This window comes from Toxorhynchites rutilus, chromosome 3 (genome assembly GCF_029784135.1).
Source record: "Toxorhynchites rutilus septentrionalis strain SRP chromosome 3, ASM2978413v1, whole genome shotgun sequence".
NCBI lineage: Eukaryota > Metazoa > Arthropoda > Insecta > Diptera > Culicidae > Toxorhynchites > Toxorhynchites rutilus.
Window position 1 is genome coordinate 270,761,191 of NC_073746.1, and position 16,243 is coordinate 270,777,433.

The 16,243-nt window shown below is 40.7% G+C and overlaps 1 protein-coding gene across 2 annotated transcripts in view; it reads left to right on the top strand.

Moving 5' to 3' along the window:
* Window positions 1-16,243, top strand: part of LOC129779232 (zinc finger protein 704-like) — a 156,802-nt gene that overhangs the window by 71,911 nt on the left and 68,648 nt on the right. For both annotated transcript variants that reach the window (XM_055786591.1, XM_055786592.1), the window contains one exon: window positions 7,454-7,632. In XM_055786591.1, coding sequence (XP_055642566.1) covers window positions 7,454-7,632 — 179 coding nt within the window. The remainder of the gene's footprint in view (window positions 1-7,453; window positions 7,633-16,243) is intronic.

The window sequence follows — 16,243 nt, forward strand, 5'->3', positions numbered from 1 at the left end:
ATTGAGATTTCTCGCTTTCGTTTCGTCGGTCGGCGCGTTTATTCAAGATTTTATGTTGTAATTTTTTGATTACCGGCGACGAATGATTGCGAAAGTCGCTGCCGCAATTTGACAGCCGGTGTATTGTGGTTGGCAGCGGGGAATCGCATTAATTAATTATCCCGGCATGCGGCTGACGATGTTTCACAGGCAGCGCATTGCTCATGCAACTATCGGAGTGCCGCCGCATGTTATCTTGCGAGAGTTATGTCGAGCTTTTCCACGGTTTTGCATAACGTCAAATGTGGGCCGTACGTACGTATGTGTGGGTGATCAAAGTAGGCCGGTGCCCTTCACCACGGCTGGTGGAATTTCTAGTGAGTGGGTGAAACGACTTGTTTGCTGACTTTCGCAACATACTTCTTGCGCATTCTTGTGTTTCGTTGTACGAACATATTTGGAAACACATCGATTACAGCTGATCGTTCCCCAGCGAGGACTACGAATGCACATTCTGAGTCAACGCTTGAATCACACACACGCAACAGGATTTCCCTTTCCCGATGAGATCATCCCCCACATTTCTGTCTTCCACCGATGAGCGGATGAGGCGATCGGCTGTGATCTTCATATTTTTGTTGTTTGTTCGTTCGCCGACAAAACACGCCCATGAAATCGCCGCTCAAGAGTCTCGTGGAAAAACCCCCGTCTTGCGCGCGCAAAAAAAAAAGCTCTCCATCGAATCAATTAATCACTTTAATTAACCTCCCCAACAATCGCCGGCTTAAATTACGACACAAAGAAAAGGAGAAGGCATTCAAGACCGAAGGTCCGCCACAAAGCCCGGTAGCGATTTCAGAGTTTAAATTGCGCTTCTAGGAATCCCGCAAGCGGCCGCCGTATGCACGCATTGGTGGAGCACGGAAGGTAACTTTTGAAAGTTACCTTTTTATTACTGCACTCCGAACCTTAATGGCGGCGGTACATGTAATTATAACCCTATTTGGTCAATCCGAGATCATTTACACCCTTTTTATGTGAGCAGCTGTGTGAATATCATTGTAGGCCGCAGCTGTTCTTTATCGTTCGATATCCGCCAAAGATCGATTTTGATGACAAAAAGGGAGTGCACCCGTGTACATGATTGATGGAGCTGGTTGCTGGTTATGGTGCGCACACAAAGAACGGATTACGGCAAACCCCCGGCTATGGGCATAATTGCGATCGATCGGCCCAGAGCAGGCAGGAATGAGATACGTTCTCTAATTAAAAGGTCACTTCGCGCGAGGGGATCGCGCTGGAGGTCTGCCCTTGGAGAGCGCTAGCAAGGTTCATTTCGTAGAGTTTCTATCGGCTGCGCGGTTGTGCAATCAGTTCGGGCGCAATAATTACGGATGGAACCTTCGGCTGTCTGAGAAGTGCGTTTTAGCGTTCTCATAGTTGGAGCGGTTTCGACACAATTCATTGCCACAGCTGTAAACACGTAGAAACCTGGTGAAAAATGGTTTCTAGATGTTGTGTGTGAGTGTTGCAATTCGCGGCGATCAATGGTGTTTTTGAACTGATTACGGAATAGTACCTAGATTGAATTTGTTGGAATGTACTTCTTGCATGAACATAATGTTCCCTGTGCTAAATACGATCCGTTCGCGCACGTTTTTTCGTTCGTCTTGAAAATGGTGTCAAGATCGAACATACCATTTTTTAGTACAACCCTCCGCTTGTGTGAAGTGTTCCACTCATGGCTGCAAAATTTCAAAAGCTACAGTGTCTCGATTATGTTTTGACAATTTTCAATGCATCCGCAATATTCTGGAAATCCAAAAACTGTAATAACTGCCTTTTTGAAAACTTTCAATTTCGAATGTAGCCGTTAATTTCATGAGTATGGGAAATGGTTTACAAATTCACACGTTCAATACAGCATCAATCTGCATCGATATCAGTGGCATAGCGTGACCGGGTGACACCCGGGGTGGTTGTCTTTGGTGTCTCCCCTCAAATCAAACCCTGTTATCAAGTTTATGTTTCGGTTTTTAATAGGAAATTAAAATTAATCGAACCCAGAAACTTATTCGTTCTAATATTAGAAAAGGAACAACAAATCATAATATCTTCAAGCGTCTCGACTTAACAACAGCAAATCAGCAGCAAAAAATCAATATCAATAAACATTAGTACACCCAAAATTGATTTTTAGCTCATATTTTGTCATCCAAATTTATGACATTAAATGAGACATAACATAACAGAAAATGTCATGATTCACAAATACTGGTAAGCATTTGTATAATATACATGGTACAGCAATATAAGATTAATACAAGCGAGCGAAACAAAAGACAAATACGCTTTCCGCATGCTTTGCTACATACACGGCCCAGACCGATATAGATATAGTTCTCCTTCATGCGCTCCTTTTTTACTCTTAGAAAACACCTCCCAACCTCATTTTTTAATCAGGTGCAATATTATCACGTATTTGCTGAACAACTTCCTAAGCACCATTAGCCATGTGGATAGCGTAGTCGTGTAAATTAGCACTGCATTCCAGCCGGCCTAGGTTCGATCCCCTTTGACGTCGAATGGACTTTTTTTTGAAAGAGATGTCTGCACGCATACATACAAACCATTTTTAAGCTTTCAAAATAGCCCATTATTTGCGCATGCACAGGAAATGGCATCTTTTCTGTCAAATATGAAATGTTTTCTGCCAACGCTAGTTTGAGTGTTCATTCACTTTCAATTGACTATAAAGCCAATTCATATACCACGTTGAGCTTTGCGTCGGTCCATGGTGACTGGCACTGAATTTTTCCGTTTGATTCGCGCCGGTTTCATTGGTCGGACAGCAAGAAAATAATTTTAAAAATACTCTATCGTTAGATCGGACCTATCTAGCGGACTTTTGCGTGCCAGACGGAGAATTGCTTCAAACAGCTTCAAACTAACTTCAAAATTTGGAAGCGTTCCTTGGAAGTCCCACAATTCCCATTATGCACTTGTCAAAACAATAAGAGGAACAGCCGATATTTTTAGGTAGTTTTTGAAATGCTGTAACTTCGTGAAAAATCAACGTATGGAGATAAGATGTACATCATTTTAAAGCTTAAAATTTCAAGTTTAGGAATAATTTAAGAACCAAGTTGTGAATCGTTCATTTTGTATTTCTGGTATAATTTGCGATAAAGTGCTCCTCTAATTAACTCCAAACCTTGATCGATCAGCTAGAAAAAAACGACCGTTTTTTCCAATATGAAACGTTTACAGGGGTTTAAGGGATATACTCGGAAAAAAATTTGAAAGCTGGTTGATAAGGTTAAATGGATTTGCTGGATTGCTGGCAAAAAAATTGTGTTAGTCCACAAAATCTTTAAAAAAAGGAAAAAAACAATCGTTAATTTCTCCCCGATATATTTGTCCACTACATCTACACGAACCAAGATAAAAAAAACGTTCGTATAATTTTATTTCTTCAGTGCTAGCTGTATTCAAATGGTCTTTCTCAAGTCCAAAGTACCAGGTTTATCCAATATCCCGTTTTGTCGTCGAATTAAAGGGTGTGTCACATCAAATTGCATCACGGAAAAAACGCTGTAGAAATTCGCCCAATAGACCGATCCTTTTGAAAATTTTAGACAGTAAAATAAAAACTATTAAACAACTTTTGGCATTTTCTTTTTATTCATACTTCGAGCCCAAGCCCGTATGCTCGCACCTTCCTCTTTACCCCGTCCATAAGGTTCTGTACATCGTCAGGTTGTAGTTTTTTTTGAACAGAAATCCATTTTCTCTTGAAGTCCGCCTCCGATTTGACAACTTTTGAGTTCTTCCGGAGGGCCTGCTTCATAATCGCCCAATATTTCTCTATTGGGCGAAGCTCCGGCGCGTTGGGCGGGTTTATTTCCTTTGGCACGAAGGTGACCCCGTTGGCTTCGTACCACTCCAACACGTCCTTTGAATAGTGGCACGAAGCGATATCCGGCCAGAAGATGGTCGGGCCCTCGTGCTGCTTCAATAGTGGTAGTAAGCGCTTCTGTAGGCACTCCTTAAGGTAAACCTGCCCGTTTACCTGCCGGTCATCACGAAGGGGGCGCTCCGCTTTCCGTAAGACCAGATCGCTTGCCACACCATGTACTTTTTGGCAATCTTGGATAGTTTCTGCTTGCGTATCTCCTCCGGAACGCTGAATTTGTCCTCTGCGGAGAAGAACAACAGGCCCGGCAGCTGACGAAAGTCCGCTTTGACGTAGGTTTCGTCGTCCATTACCAGGCAATGCGGCTTCGTCAGCATTTCGGTGTACAGCTTCCGGGCTCGCGTCTTCCCCACCATGTTTTGCCTTTCGTCGCGGTTAAGAGCCTTCTGAACCTTGTATGTACGCAGGCCCTCCCGCTGCTTGGTCCGCTGGACGAATGAACTTGACAAATTCAGCTTATTGGCGACATCCCGGACCGAACTTCTCGAAACTGCTTAACTACGCGCTTGTGATCTTTTTCACTGACGGAGCATCCATTTTTGCCGTTCTTCACCTTTCGGTCGATGGTTAGGTTCTCGAAGTATCGTTTTAGTACTCTGCTGACCGTGGATTGGACGATTCCCAGCATCTTACCGATGTCCCGATGTGACAACTCCGGATTCTCGAAATGAGTGCACAGGATTAATTCATGACGCTCTTTTTCGTTCGACGACATTTTTCCAAATTTACGAAAAATTGACAGTGAAGCATGGCCAACGTGATATATACACTCTTATCTGATTATAAGCGAAAACTGAAGATATAATTCCTAAAAATTAAATTTCTACAGCGTTTTTTCCGTGATACAATTTGATTTGACACACCCTTTATGTTTATCATCTTGTTAGGGGGCTTTTTTAGCAGCCCCCTGCCGGTACCCACCTCTGTTTGTGGGAAATAGTTAACTCATTGTTTACAGTTTACAGTTACAGTGATTCACGCGATTACGTTTTTTACGCGATTTTCTCGAAATTACGCAATTTGGCTCTGCCGTATTGTCATCTCGTTGGGAAGATAAATCCAGCGAGTGCGGTTGTGACGAGTGCGTCCAAGGCAATCATTTTTTGCGTGATTTGCTCTAATTTGAAAAAGATTTGCTCTAATTCAAAAGAGAATTCAATGTATTTTGAAGTTCTACGCTGTTTTTTCTATGACGCATGGAATATAATGAACGAAAAAATGCGAAACGAAAGTAATACTATTTTATGTGTTATCATACCATTCCTAGATACAAAATATTCGTATGACCAACTCTATAACCCATTAGTTTCATTATTGGGTTCAATATTGCTTCCTGGTAAAATTTATTTTGCAATTTATCAAGGCTAAAAAAATGTACTGAAATACCGCAAACTGGAACAGGATAATCAGATTGATTTGTCCCATCCCGTTAGAAAATTCCGGAATTTCATTATCACAAAATTTCATTTAAAAATCGTAAAAAAAAGTATCACTGGATGTAGAGTTTAATTCATGTAGAATCCGAAATCACAAAATCAGTCGTATCTCGGGATTGGTTAAAGGAACAAAAAATGTTTTTATATCAAAATGCAGATAATTTACTGTTGTTTTCAGAAAAACTATGGAAAAACTGTTCCGTTACAGTTTTGATGAATTTTCGTATATTTCACCGGATGCACTCCATCAAAGTTTGTACTCTCAACCTCAGGTCAACCTCAGTGGCCATTTTATTCCACGATCGCTTCATGTCACGAGTCACTTTGAGATCCTTCTTCAGTTTCCCGCTCGACTATTGCCCAATGTATTTCGATTAGGCGGAATTGGGGGCAATTGGGAGGATTGAGGACTTTTTTCAATGAAATCGACCCCATTGTCACGGTACCACTGAAGCACTTCTCCACTGTAGTGGCAGCTTGCCAAATCTGGTCAAAACTTCACCGGACTTTTGTGAGAATTAATAAACTGAAGAAAACGTTTCCGCAGGCCCTCTTCCCTATACATTTTCGAACCCATTGTCTTGTTTGTGAAAAGAACCTTGGTTTTCTGTCCACAGCTGCAAATTCCTGGCCAAATCAAGAACTTCCTTTAATATTTATCAGCAAAAACGCCCTTGAATTTGGACATCTCCTCTAACAGTTTATTAATTTCAGGGCTATTAGCTGTCCAAAATCCATCTTCACGTACGTTTCGTCATCCATCAGCATGCATTCTTCGCACTTCGTTAAAACCTTGTTGTACAACTTTCAAGCGCATCTTTTGACCACCAGATTTTGCTCCAGCATTATGTTTGGTCGCTCGCAGGATGCAATAAACTTCTCACATGCGGATTATCCGATATCGTAGTCCGAGGGTCCCGGATTTGCTTTAATTGTTCTCAATAACTTCTGCCTGAGCTTCCTATCGAAAGTTCCACTACGATGCGTCCTCCGATACATCCGAACAACAGTTGTACGTTCACGGAAACGTTTCAGCACATCATGCACGGTCGAACTGGCCACTTTCAGCGATTTTGCGATTTTAGTACCTGATCACGTCACGATTTTTAATATTGCTGTTCAAAATAAATTTCTTCCCTCGGCTTCCATCCTACACAACTATTTCAAAACAAAACGGTTCAACGGTTCAATTTTTACCGTAGAAAGAAACAGGTTTTCCAAACAATTTGCCGTCAAAAGACTTCAGATACGCCTACTACGACCACTGCTATAAAATGAACTGTAATTCCGTATTCTAATTGAATCAAATCTTACCTTCCAGGACTATTCCCCTGTACATCTGAAAAACGACGCGTGTCGCGAGACCATTAAAAAATCAATCCATTTTCGATGCATCTCATTAGAAGATTCGATAGCGTCGATGTGTTTTTTAATTTTTTTGATTTATGGTATGTTTAGCCATTGAGACGATGAAGAAGTCTGAATAACACCAATATGGCATGGGCAATGGTGTTTTGAACAATTACTTTGTTACAAAAATCGAATTTAATTCAATGTTCACACCTCATTGAACCCATTGGACAGTGTTCGTTTCAGCGCTCGATCTTATTGAAGCAGGCACCTGGATTGTGCAAGAATTACCTCACTTTTTTTTCGCTCTATTTATACTCAAACTAAGCTTCACGCTGTGCGCTCTTATTTTTGTCGCCATTGCCGCTCCGCTTCTGCTGCAGCAAGTATGCGGCTAAATCCGCTAACTGCAACGACTACGACTCGGTAGCGCAGCTTGAATCATGTGCCGAGAGAGCTATTTCTGGCCATTTGATGAGGCGGTACCAGCTGGCTGTTATGCAAACCCGAGAATGTAGCATGTATTAACTGTGGGAGCAATTGTCGGGACAAGCAGATGATTCATTTCCCCCCTTTTTCCGATGATGGTGGTGGCATTTTCCGCTCGTTGTTTTGTTCTGTTTGACATTCACAATTCCTTCGCACAGAGTTTTTAAATCGAAGCTATTATAATTGTTTTCGTTCGGTTGCTCTCTCTCTCTCTTAATTGCAGTCCCCGATTGAGCTCACGAAACGCCTGGAAGAGGTTCGTCTGCTGGAGTCGCGTCGTTCGCCCCGTCTGGCCGACCAGGATAAGGATACGGACTTTGCCCGGCTAGCGGACATGGCCGGGGATCGTAGGCGACAATCACACAACATCGATGTGCCATTCTCACTCACGCAACAAAATGGGTAAGTTTCGAATAACATCTTCCACTGCACAGAGAACGCCATTTAATCTGCATCAGACACGCCGCTTCTTTTTGCGTAAACAACTAGAAACCACCTCCGAATGCGGTCGGGCCACCAATTCATTCAAGCTATAACCGAAAAAAATATACCTCATTATATCGGTCCGGCCGTCTAGACTGTCAAAATTGCTCAGCATTTTCTCCTCGTATGTGCGGCACTACCACTGCGCTGGCCGCTATCTGGCGAAATATTTTTCGCGCATCGCAAATTCACTTTCGCAGCCACGCCTGCCGCGCCGTTTCGCCAAAATGTATCCCTGACCTTGGACAATTACACAGTCCCAATTCCATCGGCGCTGGTGCTGCTGTTGCTCATAAACACATCGCCGGGTGGTACCCACACCAACTCAGCCGAAAATGGCTTCCCTTGCTGAGTGTGGGTAGAGTGTGTGGTACAACTGAAGAAGGACCGGTTTCGCAAGCTTTGTTTTGAGATGTAGTAATGCTGATGAAGTTGAAAACAAAACAAAAATAATAGATCGCGAAAATGTTTCCGCGCCTACTGCAGGTGCCGCTACTGGGCGCTGAAACATCGTCGTCATCATCATCATTCGCCGGGAAATGTTGGCGATGATGATCAACAACTCGCGCACAGTAATGGTTTGTGCAAAATATTTGCACACGAATACATACCGCACCGGGGTGGTGTTTTGGGGCGGTTGTTGTTTTGAATCGAACAAGACACCGTAACAGGTAAATGTTTAGAAGACAATTGGAATTTTACCAGCCGCTCAGCAGGTGAAAGTGAATGAACGGATTGAATTATTTAACAGAGGCGATGGAAGGGCGTTTACCAGATCATCGCATAATTAAAATTTTTGTAGTGTGCTTTGCGACTCGGACGGGTTTCCGGTAAGATGAGATATGCCACTGGAATGCCGCTGTCCGGCCGCCGGCTTATTCACCGGACAGTGAGTGTGATTCCGTAGACTGACCGATCTCCGCCAAAGTTGTTTTTTTATTAATATCTCGGCGCGTGTATTGACAAGGTGCCAAAAATTCGTTCTACTGTTTTCCCCGGGCCGTAGAAGAAAAATGGTTTTTCACTTGAATTTTTGGCACATCCCTACCAAATGTCTTGATTTAGTGGGAGAAAATTGAAGCGGTTTATTTCGAAATTTTATTTATGGCTGTGTTCAATGCGAGATGATTTAGGTGAAGTTCAACTTTGTTTATTTTCTAAATCAACAATACTTCACGAGACCAAAGTGTGTTCATTTTTTTTTTAGTGTGAAATGTCACCTTTGCAACGAGCCTAAACTTGAAATTGTATGATTGATATTAAGCGAGATATTGATTACTAAAGCCAGCTACCCAGAAAATTTTCTCTAGCCTAATTTTCAATGTAAATCAGTACATGGTCGAATAAAGTTAAAAAAAAACTAGATACACCCAAGTTTTTTTACCGCGTTTATTAGGGTAAATAATCTTGGTTTGTCCAATTTGGGGTGATTTTACGCAACTAGTAAATGCAAATCGATTTTTCTTCATGAAAATCACACATAATAGATACGAGTTTGGGTTTGTTGAAAAGCCCCAAGTCTCTTGTTGCTAAAAAAACAATAAGGTGTTGAAGTTATTCAAATTTTTATTTTTTTTAACGATTTTCCTTAAAGAAGAATTATGATCATGGTTTGACCACCTCTGATCATGGTTTGCCCAAAAAAATGATCATGGTTTGTCCGGTTTTAGAAATCTCCATTTTTGAATGAAAACATTCGAATTCACAATTAGATGTTGCATTGATCATTACTTGAGTTTACTGTCATCATATTGATTCATTCATAATTTAGGCTTTCTTCAGAATATTGCCTTTTCTTGGGCATTTTAGAAGTGTTCACCTCAACACAATCAACACAGAAAAACCATACTTCTACTATGCGCGAAGCACACCATAAACAAACATAAACAAACTGCAGCGCGCCAAGCGGTTGCCATAGAAATCATGTGGACAAAACAACATTATTGAATTGGACAACTCATGATCAGAATTGAGTTCATCAAAATGCGTTAATTTAATGGTTTAGCTATGTAAATCCGATACAAATGGTGAGCAAGCATGATGTTTACAATATTTATAAGTGTTGTAATCCAGAAAAGGTCTGAATACGTGCCAAATAATCATCTGGTGATCGATTAAAAGTTAACTCGAATGAGGGGCGCATTGACACAAATAGAAGGTGTATTTTATAATCCTTTAAAACATGTGATTTCGTAAAAATATACTATCAAACTACTATAAATCATGTAAAAGGCAATTTCATTTATATGTTTCGAAACATTCGAAGGCCTCATTTGACAAAGGAGCGCTGTATTAAAGCATTCAAAAAAGTGGGCAAACCATGATCATATTTTCGACTGGACAAACCAAGATCATTTACCCTACGTGGTTTTTTTCGCAAATATTCCGCGGTTTTTTTACGAGTTATGCATCCCCCGCATAAAAAACTGAGTGTAATTACAATAACTCAAATAATGACAAAAATTTCGGTTCGATCAAACAGTGTACTTTGCCCCTATGCGCTGCAGTTGGATGAGCAATGAGCGATAGAATCTAGATTTGTTCAATTTGAACATCCAATTTGTTCTCGAAAGATGAAACCCTATTTTAAAAAGTGCCAAGTCAAAAATGTTAACATGAAACAAGAAGAGCGCTATCGTGCTCCTCCACAGTCGAACGGTTAAAGAAGGATTTTCACGTATTTTTGAGTTCACTGGTGCTCTCATTTCGCTTTGTCTAATTCGAACAGACATGCTTTCTGCTTGTCACAAACCATGAGATTTTTGTACAGTGGCATCGCCGAATTTATTCGTCGTAGAACGCCAGTTTAGTTTGAACTATCTTTCGCTTTCTACCGTTTTTTTTCTGCGTCTTCTTCAAGTTACACATGACGATGGTCCAATATCTCTCCATGAGGCGAAACTCTGCCAAATTTTGGTCGTTTCACCCTTTAGTCTCATTTGTAACTGTGATACGGTCGGTGTTAAGACAGAAGGGACCAAGTCGCAAAATTAAAAATTTCTAGTTATTGATGGAATTAGGTTAAGCATCTCGCAAGCTACATACCACATTTATCAGATTTGGAAAATCACGAGTACAGCAGGAATGTCGCATCGAATTTTTTTGAATGCTCAATGGAAACCCCTTATAGCGCCAAACTTCAAATTCGTTTTTCTCGAAATCATAAAAATGTCACATGGTTCGGTCTGACTTAACAACGACCATATGTGCCTTCCTTACAATGAAAATATAGATTTCTAAAGAAAAATTAGAAAAACGGCACATTATTTTGTTAATTCAAAGTTAATTCTGTTCAAGTAAGTGTTTCCTCTAGCGCTTCTTGGTCCCCCAATTCTGCTATGCAGTCCAGGCACAATCTGGGCCTTAGAGCTTCTTAATCCAGCCCTCTTCCCGCTTTTGGGCATATGAATGCGAAGCATTTGCCTTTTTCGTCGCTTCCCTGGATGACAGCTTCGTGTTCCGCTTACGACAAAGGAAATAGTGGGTAATACCCACTACTGGCTTTGCGGGTCTGCCTCTTCCTGGTTGCCGGGAGATGGTCAGGCTATACTCGAATATTTCCAGAACTCTCGAGCTCTCGAAGATAGATCGGGATTTTCGAACGTGCTGAACCGAATTCCAAAGCCTACTGTGATTCTGTACACTCTTAGCTCAACTCAGTGAAATTATGAGAAACATGATTCAAAAACTACATTAAGAGCAGCGTTCTTAATTTGCTCGATTCAGGATCCCAAGTCCGAAATACAAGCCTCTAGTATTGTGAAAGGTGACAATCCCCGTATACAGACAGCTATCAAGCATCGATGTCATCCAACGTGTAATTGTAGCCATTTTCGGGTCGTCTAACTATCAAACAACATATTTAGTTAGATTTTGATTATTCCCCTTCGATTCATGTATGAAAGTAAGTTTTATTCGGGAATGTTTCGTGACAAGTATATTCATTGCTTCGATTTCGAAGTGCTTATCATTTCCCTCAGTGCTCCCGTGGCCGAGTGGTTAGCGTCACACCTAACATGCCGTAGGTTCGGGTTCGATTCCCGTTCTGGTCGGGGGAATTTTTCGTCAAAAAAATTTCCTCCAACTTTGCACTGTAGTCGCGCGTATTCCAGAGCTTGCCACTCAGAATGCATTCAAGGCATGTTATTTGACATAGAAATCTCAACTAAGTATTAATAAAAATAACGCAAGTAATAGGACATTGGGACGGCGAAATTCCTTTAGGAAGATGACACTAAGAAAAAGAAGATAATTTCCCTCACTTGATTAGCCGTGCTAGATCTAGACCGACTTGTTGTGTTCTGGTAATATTGAATGATTGATGAGCCTCCAAGAACATACTGTGTGTTCATCATCTGCTCCGTCGCAATCTTTGTCTTTCTCAGTGAAATTATGTCCGCGTCTGAACATTTATTCGCCAAAATTATGGAATAGTTAGAGGCAGTCTTGCTAGTGGTCACCCTCGTATGACTATTGAAGACGCTGTGTCATCAATGAACACCATAAAATTAACATTCAAACGACTGTCGAACTAAAAATGTCATATGACATCTCAATTTTTTTTTCGTGTCATTCATAAGATGTTCATCATTTTGTAATTATACAACTGTGTTCATACTGAGCCTGTAAAAATAAACGATTTAATAAAAAAAAAACAGTGTTCACGGAGAACGCTCACCGCTTAAAACGTGCTTTCAACAACACATTCGGAATTGATGAGGGAGAGTTTGACGGTTGCTTTAACCCATTACTGCCCAGGTGCAGGTTATGATTACTTTGCGACTTTTGCGTGAAACTCGAACTTTGTAGGCATCAATACACAACAAAACAACGAAAAATCACAGATAAAATGACACTGACACAAAAACAATCTCAAATTGTCATGTGGTATCATTTGAAATGCGCTTAACACTTTAGTTTCATCAAAAACAGTTTTTCAAAAACGGGCATTTTTACGTATTAAATTTCATACGCTGGGCACTAATGGGTTAATATTAGCAATGCAACCCATACTCATTCCATCGTGTATGGATGTGCGAGGAGGTGGATGTATGTGTGCAGCAAAATAAAGAGAGAAAAAGAATGCATATCGTTAGCAGTCAAATGACATGGAAACTACAGTCAAATTATCCGGAATTAAAGGATGGTTATGACCACGACCGATACAATAAAAATAGCATATTTTCACCACTTCTCTGTGTACGTTCGTCAGAAAGAAAGAACATTGAAACGTTCAACTGATGGTCGTGTTTGCGGCAGTGCATTTATTTCTGATATACCTGTGGATGGAGTCGAGCAATGCACTCTTGGTCACGTCCATAGTACATATTGAGCCGTAACTTTCGTGCAAGGGAAGTATGTGATGGTCACCAAAAATGTCGACCGTTTACAACACTGGTTAGAGGATTTTTTCCAATGGGCCATCGTATTCTTCTTCTTCGTTCCTCTCGCTTGACGTTCATTCGTTTCATTCTTAATGATGAGGCAAAGTTTCAAATCGTCATTTTCGGAGCGAAGGAAACGAATTAAACTCTCAAGTAGAAGCTACTAGCATCGTCCCGCATGCAAAGTGAAACCTTTTGAAGATAATAATAGCGGTATGAATCACCAAAGAAAGCTTTTGCTTTCCAGTTTGAAAAGAAACGACATCAGATATTAACGAAACAGAAGAATGTTATGGTTCAGTACATGAGAGAACACACCGATTTCACTTCACCCCGATACACTAAAACTGAAAATGACTCTGGCTAAAGTGAAAGGAACAAGTAATAACATCATGACACTTCATTAAAATAGGACTACCACAAAATGTATAGATAACGAATCCTATTTTGCAGCGATTGCTTCCGAAATCGTTTTTCTGAAAAACCACTATTAGAAATAATACGGAATTACCCTCATTCCGGAATCCGATCGGATTTGATTCCCGATCGGATTTGAAACTCGACCAGATTACACGGTTCGATCGGAATCAGTTTTTGTATTCTGATATCCCTTTGATTCTGATCCAATCGACATGTGAGAATGTGACTACCTTGTCTCATCGCAAAACAAACGTCAAAAAATGCATCCGTATTTGTGAGTAATATACAAAATCTTAGCACCCAAAATATCATAATTTCTATTCGATCCTCAATGTTTGAATTCGATTCGCACCGTCTGTTTATTTGACTAAGTGACTGAATGACCGGTGAAAACTTAGAGAGTTTAATTGCTACAATTATCAAGGCGTGCATAAATTTGAATGATAAACTTGTTGTAGATCAAATGTCTAGCATACGACTGTCATTCCAACACTGGGATGCTGAGATACTTGAATTTAATTATTGTGTGTCTTTGTCTTTGCCAATTTTATTCACATCAAGATCACCATATTTCAATCGATTCACAATTTCACATTAATGTTTCTAATAATTACTGTTTATCATATGTGTTTTTTTGCCTTGTGGTCGCGATCATGCTCAAAATATACACTCCTTTCCATAACTATAGAACCTCTCAATTGTTTGGAGCTTCTAGAGATGCGAAGGAGATCGATCGAAATGATGAAATGATGTAGGATGACTATCTTCGTTTATAAAACCAGCTTTAAAAACCTTCATTGTTTTGGTTAGGTGTAAAACATTCAGGGAAAAACAAGTTCATAACTATAAAAACAAATCTTACTCCTCCTTGAAAATTATTACTTCTTTCCAAAATAAACTTGATTTGGTTTGGTATACTACAAGTTTGTAATGCATAGGACTTCTTTGTTCTCCATTAGCTCAAATGATTCATTCCATATGCATCATTTCAGCCGAGCTTTTCTGTATCTAGAAACTCAAAAAATTGGGTGATCTTAAATACTCGGAATGTACTATATTTGTGTTAATTTTTTAAAAACGGTCTGGAAAAATATATAGTGGCTTAAATCCCCCAAATCCTGTCTGCTAACTTCATTGAGCGATTAATCTAAACATTCTACATTCAACACATACACTGGAGTCGCTTTTAACGCGGGGAATACGTGCCGCGTAAACAAAAACCTCGTAAAAGAAAACCGCGTAAATCCCAAAACCCGCGTAAATTGAAAAATCCTCATAAAACAAAACCGCGTAAATTCCATAATCCGCGTAAAAATAAACCGGGTAATTTTCAAAGTCCGTGTAAAAATCTAACGAACAGTGAATTATTAGTTCAAAATGTAACCCATATTCTAACAACTGATTACCTGATTTTTTTGCATGCTACAATCCTGCTATCTGTATCTTTTATTTTTCAGCTACTAATCAGTGATACAATACTAAATTATTTCGCGAAAAGTCACATCAATTAACATATTGAATTTTACGAGGTTAATGCGGGCCGCGTAAAAAAAACCGCGTAAATTTCGGGATCCGCGTAAATTCCGAAATCCGCGTAAAAAAAACCGCGTAAATTCCGAAAACCGCTTAAAAAAACCGCGTAAATTCAAAAACGGCGTAAAAAATGCTGCGTAAAATAAATCCGCATATTAAAAAAACCGCGTAAAAAGCAACTTCAGTGTATTGCGAAATTTCTCTCGCAATTTTGTTCTTATTATGACGAATAGTTTGACACACTAGAAAGATGACTCGATTAAGCTCAACCGCGACTTTAAGTCTTTTCGTTTACAGCTAAGATTATTCTGGTGACATACCCAAAACACATGAAGGCCTAATTCACCTAAACAAGTTCCCAAATCCATCGCTGGATTCTATTTTTTTTCCTTCTGGCCTTCGGCTGTAGATCACTCTCGCTTAAAACTTTTAACCTATAGCTTCAAGCCACCGGAATCAACCAGCCGAGATTACCCTGCGCGTTAGTGGAAACCGAAAAGACAAACCTCTGCCTATCCACCGCTACTCACGGCCGGAACTTTCTCTTTCGCTATCGGGCGCAGCGATCTGCGATTCGCACGCGCCATTCGAACACATTATCAAACACAACAAATCAGTTTTGCCCAATGACCACTGCTGCGAGGCTAGGCATGCCTGGCACCGAAATGAGTCCAACGAAATTGGCGAGCATCGCGGTGTTTGTTGACCAACAAAGAAAAGCTTCACGCTGGTCATGGTTTGCAGACGGTTTCACTTTTTTCCTCCGTTTTCTCTCGGCTCGATTGTTCAACTTCATTACCCCAGTTGTCGATTATATGTGCAATCGAGATAGTTGCCAATCAAAGTTTATGTTATTTCGCTGCGCTTCTACACCAACTGTGTGAAATTGCAGAAAATCAGCCAAAGTGAGAGAGGGGAGGGGAGAAGTTGCGCAGATTCGTTGCTACGATTGGGGTTCATACTTACTGTGAACTATGTTGGCATAGGTTGACAGCTCTTCAGACGCCACCGAGGTCGAAGGCATTCCATTTTTCCGCTCATCTTGGGTATTCCAGCAGCGACGGCGACTGTAGCGCCCAGAAATCTGGTACCTCAATTGAATTCTGCTTAAACTTGCACCAGACGCTGATGGCCGCGTTGGGGATGAACGGAGGAACCAGTCGACGCCACCGATTTGCCCAGACTTTATCCTC